The following is a 15,978-nucleotide window of genomic DNA, read 5'->3' on the forward strand; positions in this document are numbered from 1 at the left end:
TCGTTGAGAACCACTGGTATATCGGATATTACTACATGGGCTCATAAAACCATTGTCGGTAAATACAGGTCATTTACAAATGTTCGCATTCTGTTTTTATTTATGTTTTAGACACTGTTTTTGTAATACTTCAGCGTTATAGTCTGTGCAACATACAGCACACTCTATCCTAATGCCAGAATCAGACTACACAATACTTTTTGTTTTGACCACATTAGTCATATTAAGCTATCATAGATTCATATATTGGAAAAAAGATGCGTCATACTACTAATTGGACCCCAGTCAGTCAAATGGAGACTACATGTTGAACCTCAAACAATGTTTCAGGATTCACGTGACCTGCAGAGGTCATTGGTAAAGTGCCAGGAGCAACTTCACTGTTCTACCTGACAAGTCAGTGAACTTCAACTCAAAGCAATCAGTCTTGGAAGGAGGATTAAGTTGTGGTTAGACCTGAACTAAAAGATAACATGATGGATGTTCATGTGTGTAATCACAGTTTTATGAATGAAAGTGCACGTGGAACCATTCATCATCACTTGATGGTGAAGGTGGGCTCTGTCAATGAAGCCAGTGGGTGTGTAGTGAACATGTGTGCTGAGGGTCACATTGCACCCACAGGTGGGATTAATTGGGTATGATGTTGCTGACCTGGATATGATGGTTACAGGTTCACTGAAATAATAAAACATCCTGTTTTTGTTTGACCATGTCTATAGTTGTGTGCAAATGACTGCTCTGTGCTCCTATTGGTTACATTGTGTGACATCATCACAATGTCTCAGTAGACAAGTTGTCAAAGTTGGTGAGAGAAGGTGTCCGTCCACAACGCTCAGTTTCGTTTTGACACCGCATGTCTGTTGGTTTGAGAGATGCATGTATTCTGATTTTAGCATTAGATCGTACATGTTGAAAACAGTTCTCATGGTCTTCATTAATGGTTTTGTAAGATCCGGTCCACAACTTTATGCTGCAGTGCACATTTGGTCCATTGAGATAGCTGTCGCTGCTTAGAGCTGTGGAGTGACACACTATCTTGTATTATATCTTCAAAAGCATCACTGCCATACTTTGAAGAAATCTCTTGAGAACCCCCACATGGCTTCATACCCGTTGTTGAGTTACTGTAGGGTTTCTGATGCTGACATGTTAGGACATTAGCTAACATCACTCTTCTCATGGCCTTTCCTATATAGTCAGTGTCAACATCCAGTCCTTAGCCACCTCTCCCATTCTGATCATTGTCATTGATCGTTTAGCCCCCATGCTGGGCCCAAGCAGTTTAGTGGTCCTGAGTTTTTTATTCAGGCACAACATTTATTTCCTTGAAGTGATTTCCTTTCATCTTTTGCACTCTGCTTATCAATACATCCCTACCCCTTGATATTCTGTACCTACCTTAAAACTATTTGGATTACCTAAATTTCATGAACTACATATTAAGGTGTAATCAGATTACTGCCCAGCCCCACCCATTCCATGTAATCTGGTTCTGTGTGGCAGTGACCATGCTTCCTCTTTAGAGCAGCCTGTTGGCTGGGGAGGATCAATGCTGGCCGTGGCTCAGGGAGGAGATTTCTCCCCTCTGATGGAACCAGTCGATAGGTAATTTCTCCAGAGATGTGTGGCAGCCGTTACAGTATTGAGTTGCTAAAACTCCCCGGGCTCGACCCTTCTGGATGGACTTGGTCGACAAGTATTGATAGACCTCACGCATTAATGTAGACCTATGCAATCACACACGTTCACAATAAGACGCAAACATACTAGACTTGTTCTTGAAGAAGTCTTACTACATAGGAAATCCGATACAGTTTTTCTTGTCTTCAAATACAGAATTCCCTAATTTTTAATTCTGTTCTATTTGCCCTGCTGATCAAATCCATGAAGTGCTGAAGTATTTTTGGTTATCATTTGTGGAATGCTTTCTAACTTCAAGGAGACACGTGAAGTGCAGATACACAGCTGTTTACAGTCTCTTACTAATTAAATACCTGGTGTAAAGCTCAGTTTGACCACAGTAGGTCTTAGTTCTTCAGAGTGCTGTTAAACACTTTGCCCAGAGCTGCTCCTTTTAAATTGTGCCTTTCAGCAGAAATGTAAGTCTTTGTAGATGAAGAATGAGGAATTTGTCACTGCTTTACTCATTTTCTATGCGCATAGAAGAAAAACAGCAGAGACTGCAGTGATACAAGCCAACTTCTGCCAAATGGCATATTTGAGAAAAGCATTGAAAGAGTACTCCGCCGTTTCAGCATGTACTCTGGTAACATTGTTGAAAAAGACCAAAATTGCTGCAGCAGAACAAAGGCTATCATAATTTTTTCTTCCTGTTCAAAACTTGGTGCCTACATTACCAACAATACAACTCAACTGCCGACAGTTAGGTCAGAGATTCAGGTGTGTGCTAGTGGCAGCTAACGTAGCCTGGAGCCTCATGCAGAGATGAGGAGTGGCCTACAAAGGACACTTCTTTGGAACTCCATGCCCCCAGTTTTTTCATTTTCAAAACCCCAACCGATGCTGACTCCAGTGGCATCACTTGATGCAATTTATAACACTTCACACAGCTCCCTGTAGAGACACAAAAGGCTTTATACAACATTTTTTTCACATTTAGTAGTACACTCCCCAAGACCTGTGAATCGACTGTGTAAAGTGGGTGGAGTACCCCTTTGAAGGTGGTGTAGGTTATTCTGGGATGAGATCATTGGTATCTCTCCGTCTTCACAGTGTGATTGCATGTTAGAGCGCCAGATTTACTGTCCCTCTTGTTCCACCATCCCGCTCCCCTTGTCCTGTGCCCGAGAATGAACGCCACCTATTGCTGACTGGCTGGAATAGTGTGGTGTGGCTTGCTACGAGCCACTTTGCTTGTTGCCCATCTGCAGAAATCAGGGCTGTGTTTTTCAGTGCGCACACAGAACAGACAACTAACAGGAAGTTAGTTGAGGAATTTCAAACTCAGCGAATATGAGCAGTCTTCAGAGAGGTGAAAACATTCATGTCCCCTCAGGATGAATTGTTTGGTTATCCCTTAATTTTTTGTCTTGGCCATCATCATTGCAGGTTCACCTACAAAACTGTACTTGGTGTTTGTGCTAATTAACAAATGTCAGCATGCTTGTAGTGACAATTTTCCATGAAATGAAATTGTCACTTAGGTGACAGGAGCAGTCTCGTAATTTTGACACGCATCCACCGTCCACAATATAAAACAACTTTCAGTACTCACGGATCCGTTCTTAGCGTTCCTTTATTTTCTCATTTGTTTCACAATTTCCATCATTAGTGCGGATCCATGACAACAAAAAGTCCAAAGGCGTAATTGATTACCAAACAATTAAACGTTCAAAAAACATTTACCGTGACGCTCTTCTTCACCTTCAAGGAACAAAAGGGCCAACCATACCACCTGTGCGCCCGGCCATATATAATTGGATACTCCACCCATAACCAAATATTACTAAGATAAATTCAAACTAAGAGACAAAATAAATAATTTTCTTTCCTTAATATTCGCAACATAATGCAATTCATAATTTACTGTCTACTTAAATTAAATTAAACTCATTTTCACCAAAAACTGAACTAATAAAGACCATTATAAAAAATGGCTTCTACAAATCCGGCCCCTAATTATGAGGCAGGAAGTCTTATAATTAACTCAAAAACTCTTCAACTGCATACACTGCAATAACCAAATACATTTTCACAATTAAATAATATATCCCATTACTTCTTAATTTTGCATTGCATCTTATTCACAGTCCTTTCATTTGTATTTTTTCTTTTCATTTTGAGAGTCAGGGAGCCATCTTTATCCCTTGGTTTTGCTGTCTTGGGACTCATAAATAAGGCAAAGCTTGTTGACTGGTCTTTCTAGGGTGCTTGATTTTGTTTTCACCAGTACCCGACGAACAAGACCCTTGGAATCCATCTTTGTCTGTACTACTCTCCCATAACATGCTTAACATATGGTCTATATTACCAGCAAAGTTTAACATATTAACATAAAAACATCTACAATACCAACCACTGCTACTTTTACATTTACTTCCCAACTTGTAACGATCAAAAGTAAACTTTAAATCTCAGCTTTCATTCAGCTCACAGTTCGGTTTTCTTTAACAAGCACTACAGCCTCACAGAGCCTCTAGCATGGTTGGAGTCTTGCTTATTCACACAGAATTAGATGGGAATTGTGTTCTCTGTGTCTTTCAAGTTTAGACATAAAAAAAGGTTCTGACTGTCATTGTATATTATGCACATACACATTCTTGTAAGGGGTCAACGGTGCACTTCTGTAACGCGGTAGTGATTTGGCCTCAGACATTTCTATATTTTACAAGCAGACAGTGTCTACAATGAGGAAGAAAGGGATATATTTCTCTGTCTGGATCATGTCAAAGATCACAGGTATGTGGTTTTGTAAAATAGGCAACTACAGGATGTGAAGAAAAAGAAAAAAAGTCTCGCGTAGCTCTCCAGAGGGCTTTTGTCTTGGCAAAGGGGAGCCAGAGCCAGCTTGGAGCACAAACTGAGGCCCTATGATCATCATTGTCCTCACCTTCAGTATGTAATCTCACTGTCATTGTGTCTCAGCTGAATCCAGACAGACTGTAAATCACGAGCAAGCAAGTTTCCATCTTCATCAGTCTCCATCTTGTTGGGTGAAACAAAAATGTCCCATTGACAGGTGACATAATGTAAGTGTGAATTAGAATCTGTGCTGCTGGGTTTTTGATTTATTCTTCTTTGTGAATCACAAATCTGCTTCAACACTGTAAATGGTACTTGTGTTCAACCTTGATTGCTCTGGGGAAAAAATCTGGTTTTTGAAGATACTATACGACTTTTTGATACAAGTGAAACTACTACTGTCATTTATTTTCCTCTCATCTTTGTGGATTTACTCTTGAGATCTGAATCTGATCTGAAAATTAACAGAAGCCGGATATTCAAGGTATTATTTTTTTTCTGACCACTTCACCTTTCTGTCTTTTTATAGCTCCATCCAGACGTGGTGACCTCCAGATTTTGGGTTTTTGTCTTCTTCACTGGTTATGTGGGTCTCTGCCTTGGGACAGTGTTCTCAAAAACCCAGCTCAGGTCCAGGAGGCCAAGGCCAGGTAGATCGTCACTTGTATTGTTTTCCCAGCAGAGACTTAATGAAATGTGGCTTGGATGTGTCCTAACTTTGCTTTTTTTTTTTTTTTGTCCCAACTTGTACTGTTAATTTGTACTGTATTTTTTTTGTTAAGTGTACACTTAAACAGAGCTGGCTACTGTTTGGATTAACAATACAACAGCTTCTTCGCAGAGGCAACACAGCTTTGGAGCAGTGTTGCTATTTTCAAAATGTGATTGCATGTAATAAAAAATGTGTTAGCGTTTCTGTTAGCGAGATAACTTTGCTACCAATTAGCAATATAGCACAGCTGAAAACTACATGGCAGTACAGAGCAGTGATTCCAACGTCTGTTGATCCAACAGGTCATCCACTTGTAATTCCCATGTTCTGAAAGAGCCACATCACACACAAACTCCCTTCAGTTCATTTCTCATAATGACGTTTGATGTCAATATCAATAACACTTTAATTCAGGTTCTGTCCATCAACTGCATTCACCTAAAAAAAAACTGTGCATAATAGTGCAGATGTAGTTTATGCTGCTGTCATGTCAAATATTACAACACAAATTTGACATCAGAGAACATCTTAGTACAGCACGTATGCATGAACACAGTCAGATACCAAAAGCTTAAACATCACTGGGTATTACACGGCTTAATAAAGCATCTACAGCCCTCAAGAGTGACAGCACCTGGGAGGAGGCAAATAATATGGGTAACTCTCGGTCAATGTCATTTCTCAGTCAGCATTATCGAGGGAGTCCAGAATTTCTCCATGGCCCATCTTATCTGTGCCTCCGGACCCAGAATCTCCCAATATGGAGCATGCCAAGTGTAAAGGGCTCTGAGGCCTCTCAGGTCATCTCTCATCTCTACCGCAGTGACATTTTTCTAAAATATCCTGCTTTATAAAATACAGTGAAAACACAAGGCACAACCTGACAAACCTTAATTACAAACCAAACACTTCCAGGTTCTTAAAGGTTCGGGTTGTGGTTGCTCTGTATTAGCTGGTTGTCCATTACTTCTGTTACTTTTAGAAATCCTTTAGATGATTAATGATGGATAGAACTATGTAGAGCTTCGTGTCCGTGGCTGGTGGCAGCACTTGCAGGATTTTTAGATAATTATTACATGTCTGTTGTTCCTGTAATCTAAAGAACTAGAAGCCTGCCAAATATCTGCTGAGAAACTGAAAAGTAAATCCACCAGATGGAGACGCTATCTAAGATCTACGCACAATTTAATGCTAGCTGTGCAATAGAATACTATGAAGCTTCTAACCTTCAGTTTTAGAAATTTTAGAGAGCTGTTGATTTGAGTCAACATCTACTAGAGTGCTAGTACTACAGCAGCACACATAATTCCAACCAATAAATGGCTGTCAGTGTTTTACCCTGAGAGAAGTCTGAACATCGTATAGGATTGTTTGCTTTCAGTTCGTTCTCCTGCTGCTTTCTTCCCACCCTGCTAGCTATCTACCCCTGAACTCCATCTCTCATGATGTATCTGTCCTCACTCCCTCACTGTTTTATCTTTCTTTACTCCTCTATCAGACTGATGGATAATCTGCCAGACTCAGTCCAGCAGCTGTCAGTGAGTGGAGCCAGCACAGGTAAGCCAGGTCCGCAGGGCATCTTCAGGTTACAGGACAGGATCATTTACTCCTCTTGGGTTCAACTGAGAATTTGGAAACAGGGCAAGAAGCCTGTGGAGGAGGAGAAGAATCTGTGTCTCATCTTCTGCTCTTTTAATGGAGATCCAGAGTAAAGGCCAGCACCAAGACTGATTGAGATACTGGGCTCACATGCACAGGGCATATGGGTAATAGCTGATGTTCACTGACATTCCTGTATGCAAAGTGTTCTAGGACCGGTTTTCCATGAGAATCATTTTCAATTTGTCATGTTTGCGACTTGCTAGTTTGTGCAGTCACAACAGCTGGCAGCTGAAAATAAAACGCGTAACAAGTTTGAGTTCAATTCATATAGACCACACTCTAACAGTGTCATCGCCCCAAAGTGTAGAGAGCTTTTAATGGCTGGAACATGATGCAACCACATGTTACTTTGCCACATGTTGTGCACTTTTACAGCCTGTTTGTAGAAGGTTATAGTTCACCCTCAACCTCAACAAAGTCAGGAGTTGTGTCTTTAACACATCACATTTTAGTTGTCATGGAAGAGCAGTGCAGTGGCATTTTTCAGAGCCTTGGTGTGATTGGTGATTCTGCGTTAGTTGAAAAGTTGTTCTCACCTGCCATCTGAAGCAGAAAAGTAAACACACTAAATAGGCATTCCGGTTATTCTGCTGTAATTTAAATGACTTTTAATTAGATCTATGGCTGTGTTGTTGCCATAGATGGGAATGGGAATGATGCCATTCATGTTACAAAGTCATTCACCTGAAAGCTGATGTGAACCTTTAAAATGGATTACTGCCCAGAAACAAGGAAACAAAGGTCCAGACTGCACGAAGATCAAATCCTCATTCTGCCCAAGTCGCAGAGCCGAACCTTCTCCACCCAGAACGAAACACTCCATCTCTCCCTCAGTTACCTGAAGCTCCTGAATAACTTCGTACCAATTAAACAGCTGTCCCATTGACATGCCTTTCAAAGTTTGTCGTGTTTTATCTCTCCTCTTTATAAGGAGAGGTCACACCTGTGTGAGGGCTTAGTGTGTGATGTATGGTTGGGACCGGGTGCTCCTTTGCTGACAAGGCCTGGCTGCCCGCCTCAGATAAGAGCCAGGGTATGCATCAACTGTGTGTGTGTGTGTGTGTGTATGTGTGTATGAGATGCAAGTTTTCCCGCAGTATGTGTCATACACGTCGTCTGGCCAGCGTGTGATGCATGGCAGCTGACAGTGTATGACACTTACACACACACCCACAGACACACACAATACATATCCATAGCCGTGCGCTTGCCTAATCTACTCTGTGTGGGGAGATGCATTGCCAGGAAGTGTATTATCTGGACGACGAGACCTTCGGGTTCATCCTGCCTTTGCTGCTGCATGACTCAAGTCTCTTAAAGATTCATACTGACGATGCAGCAGGTCTGAAGCTAGTGCCTGTCTAAAAATAGTGAGTCAATTAGTAAAATCAACCAATGATAGCTTGTGCAACAGATGACACATTCTATGAAGTGGTCTGATTGATCTGGCTCGATCTAGCCTCACAACATTCTGAGTTAAACCTTGGACTTTGTTTGACGTTCACTCTGTTCCTGTCCTCAGATGAGGTGGCTGCATTCCTCAGTTGTGTGCACAAACTGGGCTACAAAGATAAGCCAGACTACCAGCACCTCAAAGAGGTGTTGGCCAGTGTCGTCACAGGAAGACTCGACTTCTCCATGCCTCAAGGACCTGTAGGGGGGTCAGCCACCAAGGTACAAATTCCCCCCACCAAGGAAAAGGTGAGAACATGGCGAGGATGGGGTCCTACTTAGATGAAGTCTACATTAAGATGTCCACAGGAGCATTTCAAGCTTACATTTTTAGCAACCTCTGTCCACAGTGAAACAGCTGAACACCATGAAAAAAGCTTAAATTCTTCTTCTCTGACACAAAGTTGTCTTCACACATCCCACCTGTTACTGTAGGCTACACATAGCCTGTTCATCTCTGATCAGTCTCTCCGTGCTCTCTCTGGTCATCGTCACTGTTTCATAAAAGCCAAATTCACCATATAGTTTTTACAGATTTGTCTGTTTCTGATGTCAGACAACTGAGAGACACCACACTTCATGTGCTACTGCTGTACTGTGCTGATTCTGTAAATCATTATTTTACAATCACTACGCTGTCTGACAAAATCAGCATGAATCCAGGTTAGTGACACCAGGTCTGCTCCTCTATATCAGCATATTAAACTGTCATGGTGAAAGTGAGAGGTGACTGAAGGCTGTCATCAGAACTTCAGTGCTGCATAGACCCCAACCCCATCGCCATAGTTTTGGAAAAGCTTTATTCAGCCAGCACACACTCAGACACCAAGATGATGTTTGGAAAAGCCTCATTTCAGAAAGGATGTGGAGCTGAAGTGAAGAGAGTTTAGTAAAAACTAAAATTTAACTAAATCACCCTATAACAAGTGATATGAGATCACTTGTTATTGGACACATAGACTATAAAAGTGACAATAATCCTAGTCAATTCTAGTGTGTACTGCATATACTGCACAGTATTGTATAAGGACAATGTGTTAGTGCTAATGTTTTAGGGTGTGCATGTGCTCTTGCTACAGAAAGTCTGATCATTTATTGATAGTTTGGACCATTTGGCAAGACTTTATTTGAAAGGGTGTCCATCAGACGGACATGGCACCTGTCATGAACATCACTTCATCTTTCTGAATGTTTGTGACTGCTGCCATTAATTGTCATTAGGGTTAACTGACCAAATGTCACTTCATGACAAGTCATAAAGGTTCTTTCAGGTTCATGACATGTGTCGTGTTAGTCTGATGCACAGAAACTGAAATACAGTGAGTCTGTGGGGGATGTTTGACATGTTTTGCATTCAGTGAACATTCAACAACTTGATTTTTATGGTCACAAAGATTCCTGCTGCCTCTGTCGAGTCTCTTAACCCCACAGTGGAGAAAAGTGACAGCAGTGAAGGGGAGGGTCAACCTGCCCCTGACACCACCAAATGAGTGTGTCAACCAAAGGTGGGCAGGTCTGCAGCTGGAGGAGGACTGTGATTCTCCTCAAATTCACCAGAATCACTTCTTGACCCCCTGGGCCCAGCGAGCGCCCTCTAAATGGCCCAATTTGAAGAAGTTGATGACACACACTTTCCACAGCACAGGGTGTCTCCAATTATGCTCCTGATTTCCTCTCCTCTTCTTGTGTCATTTAATTTCCATGCTAAAGTGCTGGCCAGTTTGATAAACAGAAGTGGCCATTTACTGGCGGTTTAGTGAAGAGACTAAATGTCAGCCGAGATAAAGGCCATTCAGCAGCATGTTCACTGAATCATTCCCCACTAGTGCTGTGTGAATATATGATTATTTTATGGATGATTATAGTTATGTATCGACGTGCATTATTTAAGAGAAACTAGTCAAACTTAGTTAAAAAAACCTACATTTTAGTAAGTTTCATCTGGATGAAGTTTCTGTACAAAAGCAGCTATCATTTGTTTGCTTTTATGGGGATTTAAAACACATTAGCGTAGCAGCAACGTCATAATGTAAGTGAGAGTTCAGTGTTCAAAGGAGCATGGATGTTGAGAGGACACTGAGCTCCGGCGGCAGCAAGGACGCGAAAATAAGCCATTCAAACAACCGTTGTCTCAGCAGAAAGCAGGACGAGCCAGAGCGTCCCCCAGAGCCAAGGCTGTGCCCACAGAGGAAGAGGAGGAGGAACAACAAGAGAGGATGAAGCCGAAACCAGTGCAAGCTCACCACAGAAGAGGACCACCCGTCACTAAACCTCAGGCACAGCAGGTAAGGTCTGAAACAGCTCTGTATTGACCACATTGTAGCTGTGTTTTGTGTTGCTCTCAGATGTCATCAATTTAAGACTATTTAGCCAAAAAACCAAAAACCTTCAAAGTGACTGGATTGCTCCCGACCTGTTCTCCCAACTAACGATGTCGAACAACGACTCAACCTTTGACTTCTCAGCGTCTCAGAGAAAACTGTGGCTAGCTGGATCCACTGCAGCAAAAATACTGATAACAAGGTTCCCCTTCACTTCTGCTCCATCAGTGGTGTGGTGCATGTAGAGATATATTGATTATGGAGCATTATTGATCTGTTGACATTTGACTTTTACCCTCTCTGTAGTTGGATAGAGGAGTGGTTGGCTGGGCGGAGGAGGGAAGGGGCGTGTTTGTTTCTATAATAGATTCCAAACTGAATAAAGTTTAATGTTGATTCACTCTTCAGGTGTCATGTAGCCAAAACCCTGAAGATGTTGCACTTATAATGTTGGAGATAAAGCGTAGCAAGGCTCAACTGAAGGCTCAGTTGGAGGGTTGTGTATGTACTACATGCTAATATATACTGTGAAGACACAGTACCAGGACACACCGTGTGAAGACGTGATGAGGACACAACTCCTACACCACAATTTTCATTAAAGAAAAAAGCCTTTTAATGGGGCCACATTTACCTCCCACACCAGGACACATTGAGGGTGTCGACAGATTCCTGTTCATCATGTAACTGCACTTACTGAGACCAAATAATCCAATGAACTCAGTAATGATCTGCTGTCTTTTGCTGTTTGCTCACAGAAGGATAATGGAGTTTTGCCTGATGTCAGCATATCACTGAGGCCGAGGCTTAAACCTGTGGTGACTTATAAAGAGGACAGTGATGATGAGGATGAAGAAGAGGAGGAGGAGGAGGAGGCCACCAGACCCAGACCCATTCCTGCGTGCTATTTGAGAGGCCCTCCAATAGGCCCCAGAGCTCAGCCTAAACAGGTGTGAGGCCAAGATCCCAGAGCCACGAGGCTCCTGATGTATGACTGCTTTTAGTTTGCTGTGTTAAACTGTTTGGCTTGAACCTGTTTTACAAAAATGGCCCCAAAACAACTTTTTTTTTTAAATTGTCAGCATCTTCATAAAGATATTTTTAAAACTTCAGATTTGTTGTTTTGACTCAAATTCTCTAGAAGGTTACAAAGAAATACACAAGCATTCAGTTCAATCAAGCTTTCCTCAGTTACTCACATATAATACAGTAGAATGTTGGTGTTGTTCCCAGTTCTAAAAGAGCAAACACTTGAATTACCCTCTTTAACAGAAAACTAAACCCAAATGGATGGGCAGGAAAACAGATGACCTCAGCGTGACCTCAGAGGGACAGCTCCGTCCACAAAGAAGAGAACACATACTGACAGTCCAAACGCACATGGAGTACAGGGAAAGGTGGGACGAAAGGCTGCTCCAACACAGAGCAGTCTGCAGCCACCGACAGTGGCGGGACAGTGACCTCCGTCATGAAAGCACACACAGTTCTGGTGAATGGGAGGGGTCCACTGTCAGAGGTCCACAACAGGAAGCTGTTCCCATCCAGAGGAGGGGACTGTTTTCCTGGTGTATCTTTGTGAGCATCCTCTTTTTCTTGGGTTTTGTTCTTGGAGTTTGCCAAAGTGCATTTAAACCCCTCTGAATTAAAAAGCAGTCACTCCGTCTCCTGGTGTTCTCACTGTCTTTCTAAGCTGTTTCCCCAGTGTCGCAGACAGGAACACAAAGCCACCTCTCAGGACTTCTGGGCCGTCATTTTCACAGTAATGGGCTGAAACAGAAGGAGAATCCTCCGTTATTCCTGCTTATTAAATGTTCATCACACTAAAATGCGATGTGAAGGATCGCTTTGTGAAAAAATGAAGTGGACTCTCATTTCTGCCTGGACTGTAGATGAAGGACTCCCAAATACACTCAAAATCATATGCACAAATTAAACCGTCTTTGACTTTGACTCAAAGGCGTGCTGTATTCACAGATATCCAGTATCACATACTTTACTTATCACACAAGGAGTCGCTTCAGTAAAATTGCCTGAATGCAGTATATTGTTGTGAGCAGCCTTTCAGCAAAGGGAAGGCCATGTGATGTATAGAGCCATGCTAATTAAGTATGCTGACTATCCATTGAGTGCGCAGTGAAGGCCTTTATGAAGCACCGTGAAGGCGGCTGTCAGTCACACTGTGAGCTGCAGACGTACCTTGCTGCAGTAAGGACACTCTCCAAAAACAATGTTGAAGCTCTGCCTGCTGGAGGGGAGCGCTCGCAGCCACTGAAGGAAAAGGACAGAGAAGGGAAAAAGGCTACTTCATCAAATCACCACTTTGGATCAGATGTGTCAGTGTCAAGTGATAATAATGCTTGTTTCAATGCACACTTATTACTGCACACTTTAAAGGTATATTCAAGATTATCCGACACTGAAGTATTTTGAGGGCTTTTATGTGGAACTTTTGAATGTCCTCCTGCCACTTTTTCTATCTCTCTTCAAAAAGAGATCTCAGTGTGCTTCGTCTCATTGAATACAGAGTATACGCATAAACAAAGTCGTCAATGCTCAGTCAGATGGAGCTCATGTCCTGTGTTGTGGAGCTGCACCGGTTCGCCTCGGTCCCTCTCTTCACCTGAGTGCTGAGCAGAAAGCCCTGTAAGGGCCTATGACGGTCTTATTTCTTTTCCCGGCAGCTTGGTTGAAAACCGGCTTTTAACTGATACATTCAGATCTTCAATGACCTGGATCACGTTTCAAAGCTTCTCCCTCTGAACTGTAGAAGTGATTTATTTGTATCAGCTACAGCGATGTGTACAAAAAGAGCTATTAGTGAAATGAATTTCACTGTGGTTGGCTGTCTGCAGGCTGAAATGCAAAAACTGATTGATGGCCTGACTGAAAACAGTGTGTTGCCCGTGTGAACACACCCAAACCATTCTGCACAAACCAGTTTGGGTTGTGTCCAGTCATCGAGTGAAAGACGAGTCCAGTTATCTTTTCTCAGACTAATAATGACGTTTCTTTGCAACAATACCTACGGGCTCAAGCTGTTTCTGTCTCTCAGTGTATTTACATGAGTGTTCAGTGCACGTGCCACATCTAGACCTCCACGTAGCAGCATACAGGTGTCCACACGTCTAGAGATGCACAAATCCAACGCGCTCTCTCCACAAATACTGATGCCAAAGCTCAGGATATCAGCCAATACGGAGTTGTGATCCAAATCAGTGTTTCCTTAACGACCTGAGGAACATCGCAGAAAATGTCTAGTCTGGTTTTAGAACAGCTATCTTGAGAACATTTTTGTCCACTGATTGTTAATGTCACTGCAAAACATTCAGGTTTCAGAGCAGAGGCTTCCTGTGACACACATGGAGGAAGTGAAGATTCAGTAACAGCAGCTAAATCTTTTGTTGCAGCCTCGATGATGACCAGATACATCAACAGATTCTAAATGTGAGCCTCACCAACACATCTGCTTTGTCTAATTAAATGAATAGATTTACAGTTTGCAAGAGCAGCACTGACAAAAAAAACAAAAAACAAAAAAAAAAACCAAACACTAAAAATGTCACTGCTCCAATTTGAGCAGCCTCCCGATGAAGATGAGGAACACTGTAGGCGGTGCTCATGCAGTACTGTGTGTGTGTGTGTCCATACCTCATACAGGCAGGCCTGGTGGAAGGGCTGGCCACAGCGAGGGTCATTACACACCTGGTCAGGGATCGCAGCCTCAAGACGATAAGAATAACAGATCCCACACTCAACGCTGAAGCTCTGCACACACACGAATAAATATCAGTCATGACTGCAACAGTTAACACAAATTCAACCACTCGCCATGAATTCTGCGTGAACAAGAGACACTCTTAGCTTATGTTCTTGTACTTTTATATGTGCAATTACTTTTTTATCTTGCACTATGGACACTGCTCTCGGTCTCTCTGGTCGTTCTACTTGTTTTTGCATGGTTTAAAACGTTCCACTCTAATGGATCTAAGTGGTGTTGTGTGACCTGTGGAAGGAAGGTAAGAGTGACCACCCTTCAATGAGAAGATTCTTGGTTCCTGGTTCTCAGCAGCTTCAAGAGAAATACTCTGGAGCACTGCACCTGCTAGCATTTCAAAGGAAGGCTGCTCCTGTTATACTGACCAGACTCCAGATGTGGAGTGGAGACGAGCACTGATCATCCTCACTGCACCCCTGGAGAAGGATGGATCTAGGAGGATCCTGGTCTACCTTTTGGTCTAGACTTTCTGGTAAGGTTACTTTGAACACTCAGAACAGTGTGGTTTCCGTCACAAATTGAAAAAAAAATTGAAACTATTTTTTACATTTTCACTACCACAATTTCCGTGCGAAAAATGACTAAAAACATCATCTTTTTTTGAAAAGCCTCTGTAAAATCAGGTATTTTAGACACTAACAATCAAACCCAAAAAAAAGGCAGCGCAATCCTGGAGGAACTGAAATGTTCAGCATGTTGTCTCACATGACAGTGGCTACAGATGCTGAAGACTTGGGCAGGGCCTGTGTAACCACTTAGTGTTAAACAACCTTCTAGTTAGAACTCCAGTGCTAACACCGGCCCATAACACCCCTCTCTCTCCAGTCCTATCATCACACACTCTCCTCTGTGCTCTCGTTTGCATTTTGGTGTAATGAGAAGCTCCTGTTTTTCTGGGGCTATCCATTAGGAGAGAGGATGGCAGGTAAAAAAAAAAAAAAAAAAAAAAAAAAACGAAAAAAAAAATCAACATCTGGTCAACTCAACTTTTTTTGCACTCCTCTGAATGTTAATGAAGCTAAGGCATTAATCACCACAGCGACAGCGAATAAACACGACGCCCTTTTAACCCATCCGCAGAGAGGGGATGGAAAAAGAACGAGCGTTAAAAAAGACAGATAAATGGTTTTGCGTGATTAAAGCGATTTGATAGTGCAGAGAATTCTGCCATCTTTGTTATTCTAATGATCTTTTCTGTAAACAACCCAATTAAAGGAGAATTTGTGCCCACCTCATGGAAAAACAAAACACAGAGAGAAAGAAAAATATGGAAAAATAGGCAATAGCGTATGTCCGCCCCCTTATAACTTGAAGCTCAAACAAACACAGAGACAGGAGTGTGCATGCATAGATGTAAACACACACACACACACACACACACACACACACACACACACACACACACACACACACACAGCTCCTTGAGGTAATCATGATGGGAATGGACATGTTTGAAATGGAAAGGGGGCAACTGCGTGACATACAGATTTTTCGTGGGTGGCAGGTGACGGGAATTCGATCTCCAAAACATCCCGGAGGTTGTGCAAGACGCTGGAGTCCGGGTTCCTGCC

The 15,978-nt window shown here is 42.4% G+C and overlaps 2 protein-coding genes across 3 annotated transcripts in view; one reads left to right on the forward strand and one right to left on the reverse strand.

The window, feature by feature from the left end:
- LOC143328241 (serine/threonine-protein kinase VRK1-like) overlaps positions 1–12,389 on the forward strand; it is a 22,462-nt gene extending 10,073 nt beyond the window's left edge. Inside the window, exons 9-14 of one of the 2 annotated variants that reach the window (XM_076743300.1) lie at positions 5,015–5,135; positions 6,696–6,754; positions 8,382–8,560; positions 10,450–10,596; positions 11,391–11,582; positions 11,905–12,389. In XM_076743300.1, the coding sequence (XP_076599415.1) occupies positions 5,015–5,135; positions 6,696–6,754; positions 8,382–8,560; positions 10,450–10,596; positions 11,391–11,582; positions 11,905–12,273 (1,067 nt within the window). In that variant the 3' untranslated portion in view covers positions 12,274–12,389. Of the gene's footprint in view, positions 1–5,014; positions 5,136–6,695; positions 6,755–8,381; positions 8,561–10,446; positions 10,597–11,390; positions 11,583–11,904 lie in introns of both variants that reach the window. The other variant, XM_076743299.1, reaches the window with a different exon arrangement.
- fancl (FA complementation group L) overlaps positions 12,267–15,978 on the reverse strand; it is a 26,409-nt gene continuing 22,697 nt past the window's right edge. The window contains exons 11-14 of the mRNA XM_076743301.1: positions 15,892–15,973; positions 14,281–14,397; positions 12,829–12,900; positions 12,267–12,399 (exon numbers count right to left, since the gene is read on the reverse strand). Of these exons, the coding sequence (XP_076599416.1) occupies positions 12,364–12,399; positions 12,829–12,900; positions 14,281–14,397; positions 15,892–15,973 (307 nt within the window). The 3' untranslated portion in view covers positions 12,267–12,363. The remainder of the gene's footprint in view (positions 12,400–12,828; positions 12,901–14,280; positions 14,398–15,891; positions 15,974–15,978) is intronic.

The sequence above is a fragment of the Chaetodon auriga genome, chromosome 11, assembly GCF_051107435.1.
Source record: "Chaetodon auriga isolate fChaAug3 chromosome 11, fChaAug3.hap1, whole genome shotgun sequence".
NCBI classification, from domain to species: Eukaryota; Metazoa; Chordata; class Actinopteri; order Chaetodontiformes; family Chaetodontidae; genus Chaetodon; species Chaetodon auriga.